The 12579-nt window shown below is 36.4% G+C and overlaps 1 protein-coding gene across 3 annotated transcripts in view; it reads right to left on the minus strand.

Annotated features, from left to right (window-relative positions):
• Window positions 1-575: 575 nt before the first annotated feature.
• LOC141913202 (pleckstrin homology domain-containing family D member 1-like) overlaps window positions 576-12579 on the minus strand; it is a 56021-nt gene continuing 44017 nt past the window's right edge. The window contains exons 13-16 of one of the 3 annotated variants that reach the window (XM_074804684.1): window positions 10832-10981; window positions 8694-8726; window positions 4044-4116; window positions 825-969 (exon numbers count right to left, since the gene is read on the minus strand). In XM_074804684.1, coding sequence (XP_074660785.1) covers window positions 954-969; window positions 4044-4116; window positions 8694-8726; window positions 10832-10981 — 272 coding nt within the window. In that variant the 3' untranslated portion in view covers window positions 825-953. Of the gene's footprint in view, window positions 970-4043; window positions 4117-8693; window positions 8727-10831; window positions 10982-12579 lie in introns of all 3 variants that reach the window. The other 2 variants (XM_074804693.1, XM_074804679.1) reach the window with 2 other exon arrangements.

Consider the following 12579-nt stretch of genomic DNA (forward strand, 5'->3'; position numbering starts at 1 on the left):
GAAAACATTAATTTCAAATTGACTTCAGCAGTGTACATATACCTCAATTATCTTTCAAAACAGTCGACAAGTTTTGATGGATAACCATCTAGATTTCAGAAGTTTACACTTGTATTCAGTACATCAGTTACATGTAGGGAAATCGTACCTGTAACAGGGACTGTTCATCAAGTATGTAAAATTGCCAATTTTTAAGCCCCTTCCTTAGGCTTAAGCTAATTAGGGTACCTTTAGCTTAGGTTATGTCACGAGCACTGGAAAATACATGTACATAGAGCTAGTTGCTCGAATACAGCAGAACCACAGATATGACAGATATATCTTCATTACCAGTATTGTAATTGTGCTTTTATTGTATATTTTTGCCGGGTATGTTTTATTTCTTCAATAAATTTTTACTATAGTAAATTTCTTTTTCCTAGGCCAATCGTATCTACGGTTAGAATATGTTAAAATCTAAGTCCAAAGATGAAATTTATTAGCAAGTCTTTGGTGCATTGAAAGCGAAGGACCTACTATGTCCAGCGCTGTCGTACATCAGTTCTCTTTACTACACATCTTCATAATCACCTAGATTGAAAAATGTATACATTGAACATATTTCTAACAATGGTATGAAAAATAGGCTTAATTCTGTATTTATATATGAAGATAGATACCAGTACATAAAACCTGATATGCCTTTTTGAGGCAAGAATTATTTGAACTATGGTGTTAATACAGATTCTTGAGAAGATACATTGAAATCCTATGAATTGGTTTTATCTGGCGGTGTAAATTCTTCTAATTACTCGCACTAAGACTGGGATACTCCAGGTATGGGTAATCTCACTGATTCATAAGTGTCCCGTGCCATCATGCTATCGGCACGTCTTACATTACGCGATTTTTTATGCCATGCACCAGAATTTTCATCAGTTGATTCTGTTGTCGGTCCATTTCGATCCAAATGATCATCTGAACTCCAGTCTGAAAAAAAAAGAAATATTGATATAGCCCTGGTAGGGTACCTGGCAAGTTATTAGTAAATGGCAATGGCAGTCTAAAATGGCAATTCATTAAATTTGAAAATGCTTAAAGCTTCCAGCACTATGTCATCAGCGACTTTTGTCCCATCTAATTTTATTACTTTTGTCCCATCTAATTTTATTGCAGCAAATATTTTTGCGTGTCTGCGAGATGCGATTTTCGATGTGAACCATATGAACTGAGCCAACTTGATCTTGCTGGATGCCCCTACTAACCCAATTGGAATTTGGTTAACATGGTCTTAGAGGCTATCAATACCAGTTTATTCAATGAAAATTAATAGAACGACTTAGATAAGATGGCACATGTCTATTCTCAGCCAATCTCATTCGCTCGTAGAGACGACGCCCCCTAATCGAGGTCATTGCAATTCTATACGCAAGAGCTAAGAATTTTCCCGCCAAAACAGTTTTTCGTCGAATTTAAAGTTGACCATGTCATCGACGGAGGTTTGTCATGTCTTCAATCGCATCGACTAAACATCGTTTAACCCGAGAACCGATGAAAAAATGCTCACATAAAAAAACCTACCGCGATTTTACATGAATTGGCTCAATGCCAACCTCATACTGCTGACAAAGGTAAATCAAAAATCCGCAATTCCAGAGAAGTGGCTACTCGGCTAACTACTGAAGAAATGGGCCTGTTTGAGCGAATCGATTCACAAACAAGCTTTTTAACATAAGTATTTTACAGGAAACCTCATCGGTTTTGCTTAAAACCACACAAATACACTCACATTTGATCACATAGTGTGCCCGCTCGGTGCCGAGCAGGTGCTGAGCAAATTTGTTGAAAACTTTCAATTTGCATAAGAACGCATCCATTATATCTGTGGTGAAATCTTTCAAATGTACTCCCAGCAGTTTAGGGAAGGAAAATATTAGCAGGGATTTTGGGAAAGGGTTATAAAAAAATCTTTATCAACTTTGAGATATATGATTTTACAGTTTGGTCAATAGAGGATTTGCATTTTATACATGCATTTTATGTATTTATGCATTTTATGTGGTGCACCGATTCACATTGTTCCCACATTTATATGAATTCAAAATTCCCAAGTTTTTTCCAAGTATTTCATGGGTGATTTTTCAATTTTCCCAAATGGAAATGAGCACATATCGTCATTTAACATACAACATTTTAGTGGGGACTGGTTGATAAAGGTGATTTTCAAGAGAAATTACTGAAGAAAGTTGCCCTTGGCAAATGCAATATGTGAAATGTAATGAATTTCCCAAGTATTTCCCTGATTTGAGGAAAATTTTCAAATTCCCAAATATTTCTAAACCGGGAATTATCATTTCAAAATTCCCAAGTTTTTCCCAATTTCCCTGTTCTGTGGGAACCATGGATTCACTACCATTTAGGTACTCCATGTACAACAACTATCAGAAAGAGAAACATGATACATGTTTATGTGTTAAGTCACATGCTAGCAAATTTTGACAATATTGAGAATGTTGTGCAGGGATCCACCACAAAGTGCGTGAAGCTGCATTGTTGTTTTCAGTGTCAAAATGTCGCTCATGAATTGCTGTGGTGTACTTGTTATGGCGGCTCTGTCGCTAGAGTACGGCCTACTATAAAAGTCTCAATATACTCACAGCCAATAAGAGGTAATCAGATCATCAGTGGCTATAGTTATTTTGTAACGCACTGATAATTAATAGCATGTATAGAAATATCTATATTGGTACTAGAAATGAATAATGTTAGCCGTTTGTGTGCAATAAATATGAATTTCTTGAATAATTGCAAATTCATAGATTGTTAATCAAAAGCCTAATGCATACCTTTTGTTTCCACTTGCCATGTGTATTAGTATGATGGAGTTATAAGATGAAGCCTTGCTAAGATATGTCAGTTAAAAACCTATTTCATTAATTTATCTAAGTTATTGGACTGATGTTATTCTGTACCCTCAACATAAAACAATGTCCTGAATCAGTGGATATAGTGAGTTGATTGCACACGGTAAGAATTACACAACCACAAAGAAATGAAATAATCATTGTAAGGTAGTTAGACATTTTGCTAGAAAAACCCACAACCTAACTCTGCATACAGAGTAATCACCTTGTTATGCATTCGCCAATTAATGACAAATTTGATTGATATCAGTGACAAAAAGGTAATTATTACCACTAATCCCATATACTATGGAAGACCTGGTGGATCATCATCATTCATTAATCAGTGCTACTGCAATTTTGTACACTCCTGTGTATTTCTTCATATCATATAGGTGCATTCACACAACGAAATTTAGACAGGTCTAAATTTGGTCCGGTCCAATTTTGTGACCAAAGCCGCTACCAATACGAGGTGTATTTCAAAGAATTGAAATTCTGTCTAAGATTCATCAGTTCATAAGTCAAAATATCCTCTCTATTAGAGCTAACCATGATCTTACTTACTATCACTAAATGTTAATCCAAAATGATGATTTATGCATCCGTGTTCCTTGCTGTCTACTAATTTGCCATGGATTGCTATTCAAATCCTATTTTTTGCGCTCTTAGTTTGAACAGATGTGGTCCGTTCATCAGCTAATTATAATCATCAATATGTGGACTCACAAAATCAAGAGGAATTTTGTCTGAATTTGAATGCCAAACAGGTATAAAATTAAGTTAACGGACAATTAATCAAAAAGTTACTTCTGTAATCTGTACATACATGCGCAGTCGCTGCCAGGTTCCGAAGATTGTTGAATTCGATATGGATTGACGATTAACAATCAACAATTGTCGATAAAGGAAAAATGAATGACAATGATCCTCCACGCCTTCTATACATATACCATCAAGCAAAAACGATCACCCCTATAGAACCCATAGCCGCATATTAACACAGATTACTTTTAACAGTTTTTAGGGGGTAAGTGGCTCTATAGAGGTGGTCATCTTTTCGGGAATGATCTATGTATATGTAAAGCTTATTATTAGTTCGAAGCAGACGGCAGAAGTTCTAGGTAATCAAACTGTTGTGGTGTCGTGGTGGTACTATACCTGTCAGCAGCACAATTCCATAAGACTGAAGGTATCTCTTTAGCTGGTTTTGAACTATTTCTTGGTGCCCAACCTATTGGATAATCACTTGCATTTATAACCCAACATTCTTCATAACAAAGCAATTGGATAACATGTGTTAAGTTACAACAATTTCTTTCCATTAATAACCAAAAAATTGGTTTATGCATATATTCTAGAAGTTTTAGTTAGTGTAAACTGCAATTCTATCGATGCCGATAAGCAGGAAAAATTGCATCTTTGGATCTCTAATGTCTACAGCAGAACTCTGAAATGATATCCTTGCATAACCTGACTCTTCAATATATTGCACTGAATAACAATACTAAATAACAAATAACAAATCAGATGGATTTTCGGAGTTGATGGTTCTAGGCTATATAGCAGTAACGTTTGTATTTGGGTGTAAGGGTGATGGTTTGTTTAAAAGTAATGAATTCTTCCTTGATTGACTTAAAGGTAAAATACTTAATCAAGATACGGTATTCGATTGGACCATGATCACAGCCATTTCTTTAATAGTTAATAAAGATGATTTGAATTGCTAAAGGCTCTGGAAGCCTTTTCCTTTCCGTAGCGGATGGGTCGCTGTTGCGGTTTCGTGGAAAAGACGTAAAAATTTCAATGGCATTTCGAAATTTGCGTTGAATGCTTTTTACATATTGTGCGGTGGTTCTCATATTTTGAAAGATAATGGCTATTTTCAATGCGGCACATCCACATTCCATCAACAATCAGCATCTCAAGCAGTACAGGTCAAGCCCCTGAATTATGCAGTTAATACAGGCTGAATGCTCACTAACAGTCATCACAGTGTGTAATACCTAAAACCCTAGACGCCACATCATACTTTAGTGATAACAAAAATTCATATGAATTCATGGATTTTTGGCGATATGTATTAGTACTGTTGCCACGTGCCATGTCTGCTTGATCAAATACATACATGTTGTAATAGATAAAGCACACAAGCCAAATTTTTGTGAAATAGTTGAGTAAATAGGAAATGAAAAGCAATACGTGACAATGTGTAAAACAGGCACCGAACACTTTTACAGTTCTTCTGATGACCAATCACGCCTGACTAGCCCAATTACCAATCACACAGGATTGGGTCAGTGACACCATCACCCCCATACTATTATATCATTTTTGGACGAATTTGAAAAATATTTTTTTGGTACCCAAATCCACGGTTGTGGTTATTATAAATTGCAAAGCGTAAGCTATAACAGTTGTTACTATTCCATGGACATTGTAAAAATATGGCTGCTCTGCCTACGAAACTAACAACTAATCATTACACCTACAGTCAAGCCCACTTAAGTTGGATCGGGATGTTGGATTTTGATGTCGTATGGTTCTTCAATGACTTCAGTTAATTACATTCAATAATCCTATGGACATTTGTTTAAGTGCCTAAAAATGTTTACATTTAACCCTCAGTGTGTCTACACCACAGTGCAGTGTATGAATTGGTGATGGACTTTACTAGCATTGATGTTAATAGTAATTAACTTTTATCTCTCTATGTAAAGATGGCAGCACCAGTCAGAGTTCTTTTTGCTCAATTTTTGCAGATTTTTGCAAGAAACTTATAAAAAAATTGAATTTGTCTACTGAATGACTGCTCTCACTTGTATTTTTCTTAAGTGTTATATTTGAATGTATATCTCTATGCATGTGTTAGAAATTAGCTTTAATTCATAATTAGATTATTAAAAGATTTTGTCATATAAGAAATTATTCATTAGCTATGGTTTTTTGTATTTGTTATGATTTGTAATTTCATACTTTCTATGTGTTTTTTACACTCTGCAAGTTTTGATATGGATTGTGCATTTCCGTGTAGGCGAATGCCTTATATCATGCCTTAACGGCTCAGTAACTTTTTGGCATATATAATGTTTGATCAGAAATCTGTGTATTCAGTGTCAGCTCTACATGTCGCACAGTGAACATGAAATTGTGAGTAGCCTCTCTTTAAATATGATTTTATCAATTATTTCAAATGCTATAATTTGTCGTACATGATGTAAAAATGAGCATAATTATTGTTGCTGAAATGTTTGTTTGTTTATTCTTTGTAGCAAACCATGAATACATAATAAATAATGTGTTAAAAACGTTCGCTGAAGTTGATTTAGATCGTTGCCAGTCGCCGGTCAGCCAAGGCACGACAGCATGGATAGTTCTAATTAGTTACTATGTTATTTTCTGTTTGTTCATTTAAACAAGTATATTGTGTTATTGAATTTGTAAATTTTTATACCGTGTTATACATCTGTAAATCTTGTGTTGTCCCTCTAATACCTGTAATGGGTTTGAGTGTAAATGAATAAATAAATTATTAGTAACTAACAATACACCATGCCGCAGTACGCCTGCTATTCAACACACCTGGGTGGAAGTTTTAGAAACATTCAAATTATCATCAGCACTTTTGGGTATTAATTAGTCAGCAAGGGAAAAGGTAAAGTCATATAAATACATAAGAAGTGTTCTCGCTTTTGAGCACAAAAATCGATTTGTTCTTGGATCTGCAATAATGTATTAACAGCTGATTAAGATGAAATCATGGTGCACTGTGTAATAAGCATGTCCAACTCTGTTGATACACATGGTAATGGGTTTTCCCTATGAATCACTAGCACATGGCTGGTTCTTGATAAGGATATCACTGGGAAAGCCCTTTCTAGAGGGATTTCCATATGATGATATGAGAACATTGAACAATTCTATGAAATTAATACACTTGTTAAACGTCAGTAAAGGCTGGCTTGCGACGCGACGCCTACCGACGCAACTGACAGCGACTGCGATTGCAGCCCAGCTTATGTCGACTGCCCTCCGATTCCCAGCAACTGAGGCCGACAAGCGAGATACGAGATCCGCCCAGTTGCTTCCCTGCTAATGTCGGTACGATTACTGGTAACTGAGCCGACTGCTGATGATCACGTGATAAGCATTTTGACAATAGATTTGAATTATTTTTAATTATTGGGAAATATAATTCCAGTAGATAAGCTATTTCTTTAAGATCTTATTCTTTCTGATTCTCTTTTGAATACAATGTTCTAGCGACATCATATAAAGATGGCCGCTCACACCATAATTCTACAAATTTCGTATCTAGATCTTCAGTCCACTCATCTGCCATGCTGAAGGTTTGGTTTACGTATAGAACTGCTTGAATTTTGAAAGTTAATGACTAATTACTAATGACGCCAACTAGCGGTCATAATTTGTCTCATTGGCTGGAATTGCTGCGCTCAGTTCCGTCGCGTTGCAGATTAGCTTATGTTGGTTGCAATCGAAAGCAACTGTCCGCCTACCGTAGGCCGGAGTAGAACATGGGCAACTAGCCGGATACGGCTTGCGACGAGTCGGTAGGCGTCAGGTTGCCATCGGAGCCGGCTTATGTCGAAACGATAGAGCAGCAACTGGCGGCCTCTCGTAGGCTGCTAGTTGCCGCTAATCGGCGATAAACCCAGTTGCATCGGTAGGCGTCGCGTTGCTTGTCGACATAAGCCAGCCTTAATAGAATCTAAACGTAAAACAAAATAAATGTTGTCTGGTCTGCAGCGCTTCTACGGCCACCGGTACCAACAAACTATCGAATAAACTCTACCCCCTCACATTTTCTCATCGATTTAAGGCTTTTCAGAAAAATGACCTCGGACTTGAAAAATCCAGAATTCCGGATAAATCCGGAAAACTTTCCTCCCTGTACATGCTAAATGTATGATATATCACTTTCATGCTTTGTTAGATATCGTAGGCTGTCTGGTGTCGTCATCTGCTCACAGGAAAATGAGTTAGAATGCCTCACAGAAATCAATACTTGACTATACTATTCACTATAGCAGGTCTATTCAAATTGGTCGCTAATGACCAATTGCTGGTTAAAGCGTTAAATAAGTTGATTATATGAGCCCCAAATACTGGGAAAGAGCATCTGTGCACCTTCCAATAATAAAGTTTTCCGAGGAGGTTCCTGGTGCGTGGGAAGGGCTTACGCATATGGTGCTAGTTTTGTGAGGTATGCCATGCTTTTCAATCCAGTGAAAGCAATGATAAGTTGCATTAAGGCATCGCTCATTTTATGGTTCATGTTTTCAGCATTCATTCATTTGTTTGAAGTTGTACTAGAGAATCTAAGGTCCGATGCCTTGGTTTCACTGTCTTTTCCAGCTGTTATAGATATAATTTTCTACTTTTGTCACCTATTATTGATATTCAATATATTCTATATATTTTCCTAGCATGGCAAACAACATTCATCATAATAACCAAACCCAATGAGAATGAATATATGTAGCAACAATTGATGATACCGTTTTAAATCCTTGTTCTGGATTAAGCGGGCTTGACTGTATATCATTGCCTAAGCCATAAAAAGATAGATAACATGCGGCAGGACTGCTTTATAATCATAACTTCCACGTAACGTTTCACAATAAAATTGATTGACACCACAAACTCGATGTCAAGTCTACTTATACTTATTCTGAGTATGAAGAACATATCATGAATTCAATCCTTTCAGAAATATTGTTTTGTAGCGAAGCTTCAAAGTGAATGTTAACAGCATTGTGTACAATGAATTCTTAAGTGAAAGAATCTCACCTTCTGAGAATGTATGACGACATTTTAAATGAACTGAAATTTCATATTCAAGTTGGATGAGTATAAGAAATCAAAACAGACAAACAGTGGAGAAAACTATCTAGTGTATCTCGCATTGATTCAGTCCAGAATGAATAATAATAACACTAATAATAGAAATAATAATAATAAGGCCATCCCAAAATAATGGTCTATGCCGTAACCTGACCGACCCGACTTCAAAGGTACCGAGTGAAAACTTTTTTCTGGGATTCATTGAAATAAATTTAAATTTTGATAAAAACGGCCAACCGACCGACCCACTGCAGATGTATGAGCTACGTATGTTTGAAGTCAAGTGTGCATCGTGTGAAAACATGCCTTGACATGTGGCCTAGTTTAAGTTTTCCAGGAAACTGGCAGTGTTCCAATAAGCTACCATTCATTCTAATAGCGACAATATTAAAGCTGGTAATGTCAATGCACGCATATATTCAATGTACTGTTTCATTTTGAACACAGAGATGACGCTCTGGACGAAGTTATAATCTTAGAATAATTCTTGAAATCTACGCTATTAGACAAATTTCCCGCGCACAACGCAGACTTGCAATATTGTTTCCATGTAAAACTAGGGGTCCAGGGACACCATGCCCACTTGGGAAGTGGTTCCAAATGCTCAACAATCCAACAATTTCAATATTCAACGCCCCCTGGTGACTATATACAAAAACCAATGACCTTGAAGCTCACCACAATCATAGAACATGTCAGCAGCTACGATTTTGTAATTGATTGTGATAAAAAAATATGCCTCGTTACCAATTTAATATGGAAATACTAACTTATTCTACTATTTAACGCCCCCTGGTGACCACACTCAAAACCCAATGACCTCGAAACTTACAACAATCATAGAACATGTCATGAACTACAACTTTGCAATTGATCATGGTAACAAAATATGCTCAGGTACCAATATAATAAGGAAATATTAAGTTATTCTACTATTCAACGCCCCCTGGTGACCATATAGAATAACTATTGTCCTTAAAACTCTCAACAATCATAGATGATGTCATGAGCTACAATTTTCCAATTGATTGTGGTTACAAAATATGCATAGGTACGAATATAATATAGAAATGCTAAGATATTGCATTATTCAATGCCCCCTGGTGGCCATATACAAAATCCAATGACCTTGAAACTCACCACAATCATAGAACACGTTATGAGCTACAACTTTCTAAATGATTGTGGTAAAAAAAAAAAATACGCTTAGGTATCAATATAATGTGGAAAAACTTTTTTAAACCTACGAATGAGTACTGATGACACCAAGATGGCCGCCAATTGCGTCATAATTGGCTGATGAAAAATACCTGTCTCAGGTATAAAACATCCCTTTCCAAAGGATACCCATCACAAATTGCAATGAGAAATGGTAAACCAGTAGGAAGCTACGGGACTTAGAATTCGGGCAGAAATTAACATTTTTGGGCACTAAAAAGGTCATAGGACGGCCATCTTGAGTCCGATCGACCCAATTTTTCTTAAGCTGATGGGCCCTGGGGGGATTCACATATATCCAAAAGATCAAGGTAATTGATCAAAGCGTCTTCAAAATTTTCCTCAAAAAGTTCAAAAATGTGTAAAAAGTGCTGATTTTGGCGAACAATAATGGCTGCCAGTCGGCCATCTTGAATCTGACAGGGCCAGTTTTTGGGCTAACGATGTGTCTAGGGTAGATGCATGTGTAACCCAAATATCAAGACATTACCTTGAAGCGTCTTCAAAACTTCCCAAAATAACTGGATTCCGTCTACGGACAAACGGACGAAAAGTGAACGCAATAAAGTCCCAAGTGGGCTAAAAAGGTGATAAATTTGGTTTTTTTTTGCCCAAAAATTTTGCCAAAAAAATTTCTACCTACCTACCGACTCATCCTGAAAAGTTGAGTCAGTGTTACGGCAAACAGACAATTATTTTGGGATGGCCTAATAATAATAATAATAATAATAATAATAATAATAATAATTTAATGGTTTGTCATTGTATTGACCACCCTAGAATCAATTCTGGGGTACATATACACATGCATTATACATTAGATAAAATACAGATACAACATACGGAGAATCAAATGATATACATACTCATAGATTGGACTCGCTTTCTTCGTTTTTCATAAAAACGTCGAGATTTTGTTCTAACCAAAAACGTTTTTCTGGCAGAAATAGTTGTTTGTAGTAGCAGTGGTTTGTTATCATCGAGCTTCGCTTCTTTTGCCATGTCTTCAAAAAATGCTATAAAATAATGAGATTTCTTCTGTAGTCTTAGTCCTTGGATTCTAGACAAAAAACCCTTTAGGCCAAAAAAATTATAGGTACTTTATTTCTCATCAGACCGTTTTTATAAGCCATGACAAGGACAGATAGGAACATACAGGCTTAAGACAAGGCATCAATACACTGGCACAACGACCTTGAGTTTACGGTAATAAAAAAACCTCACCTCGGGTGTTAGGCTGGACGTTAACATGTCAATCATTGGAGAAAATGAAAAACTAGGGGTCCAGGGACACCATGCCCACTTGGGAAGTGGTTTTAAATGTTCAAAAAATCTAACAATTTCAATATTCAATGCCCCCTGGTGACCATATACTAAACCTATGACCTTGAAACTCACCACAATCATAGAACATGTCAGCAGCTACGATTTTGTAATTTATTGTAATAACAAAATATGCCTCGTTACTAATTAACCCATTAGCACTCAGGAAATGCAATGCAGAGTCAATTACTCCATAGAAAATCCAAAGTAAAATCCAATTTCATCAGGATACCGAATTTTGTAGTAAATAGTCTAGGCTATCATATGATGTAAGATTTGATGAGGTGGGCCACAAAAATCGTGTCCTTTTGCCCCCCGAAATTCATCCAAACTTACTTGGATTTGAAGTGAGCGCTCAGTTGTGTCATGTTCAAATCATAGAACATGTCATGAGCAACAACTTTGCAATTGATCATGTTAACAAAATATGTCTAGGTACCAATATGATAAGGAAACACTAAGTTATTCTACTATTCCCCTGGTGACCATATAGAATAACTGTCCTTAAAACTCACCCCAATCATAGACGATGTCATAAGCTATAACTTTTGAGCTATAACAATTGATTGTGGTAACAAAATATGCATAGGTGCAAATATAATATAGAAATTAAATTATAAGTTATTGTATTATTCAACGCCTCCTGGTGGCAATATACAAAAACCATTGACTTTGAAACTCACCAAAATCATAGAACACATTATGAGCTACAACTTTCCAATAGATTGTGTTAACAAAATGTGCTTAAGTATCAGTATAATCCCACCTACAAATGAGTACTGATGACACCAAGATGGCCGCCAATTCCGTCATAATTGGCTGATCAAAAATATCTGTCTCCGGTATAAAAGATCCCTTTCCAAAGAATTCCCAACACAAATTGCAATGAGAAATGGCAAACCAGTAGGAAGCTACATGACTCAGAATTGACATTTTTGGGCACTAAAAAGGTCATAGGATGGCCATCTTGAGTCCAATCGACTCAATTTTTCTTATGGCGATGGGCCCTTGGGGGATTCAAATATGTTCGAAAGATCAAGGTAATTGATGACAGCGTCTTCAAATATCTGTCAAAAAGTTCAACAAGAGGACCATAAGGTCCAATATGGTCGAAGACTGTTTAGAATAGACTAAATAGTAGTGAGTGGATGCATGAGGAGATATCAGTTTTAGTGAAAACAAATTCACGTTTCCAGGGTTCCCGTGAGGCTGTTTTTTTTTTATCCGTTAAATGGACATTTTCCCCAGGCAAAAGTGGTCCTATTTTCCCCAAATCCTGAAAAATTCTTTG

This window comes from Tubulanus polymorphus, chromosome 1, assembly GCF_964204645.1.
Source record: "Tubulanus polymorphus chromosome 1, tnTubPoly1.2, whole genome shotgun sequence".
Lineage (NCBI taxonomy): Eukaryota > Metazoa > Nemertea > Palaeonemertea > Tubulaniformes > Tubulanidae > Tubulanus > Tubulanus polymorphus.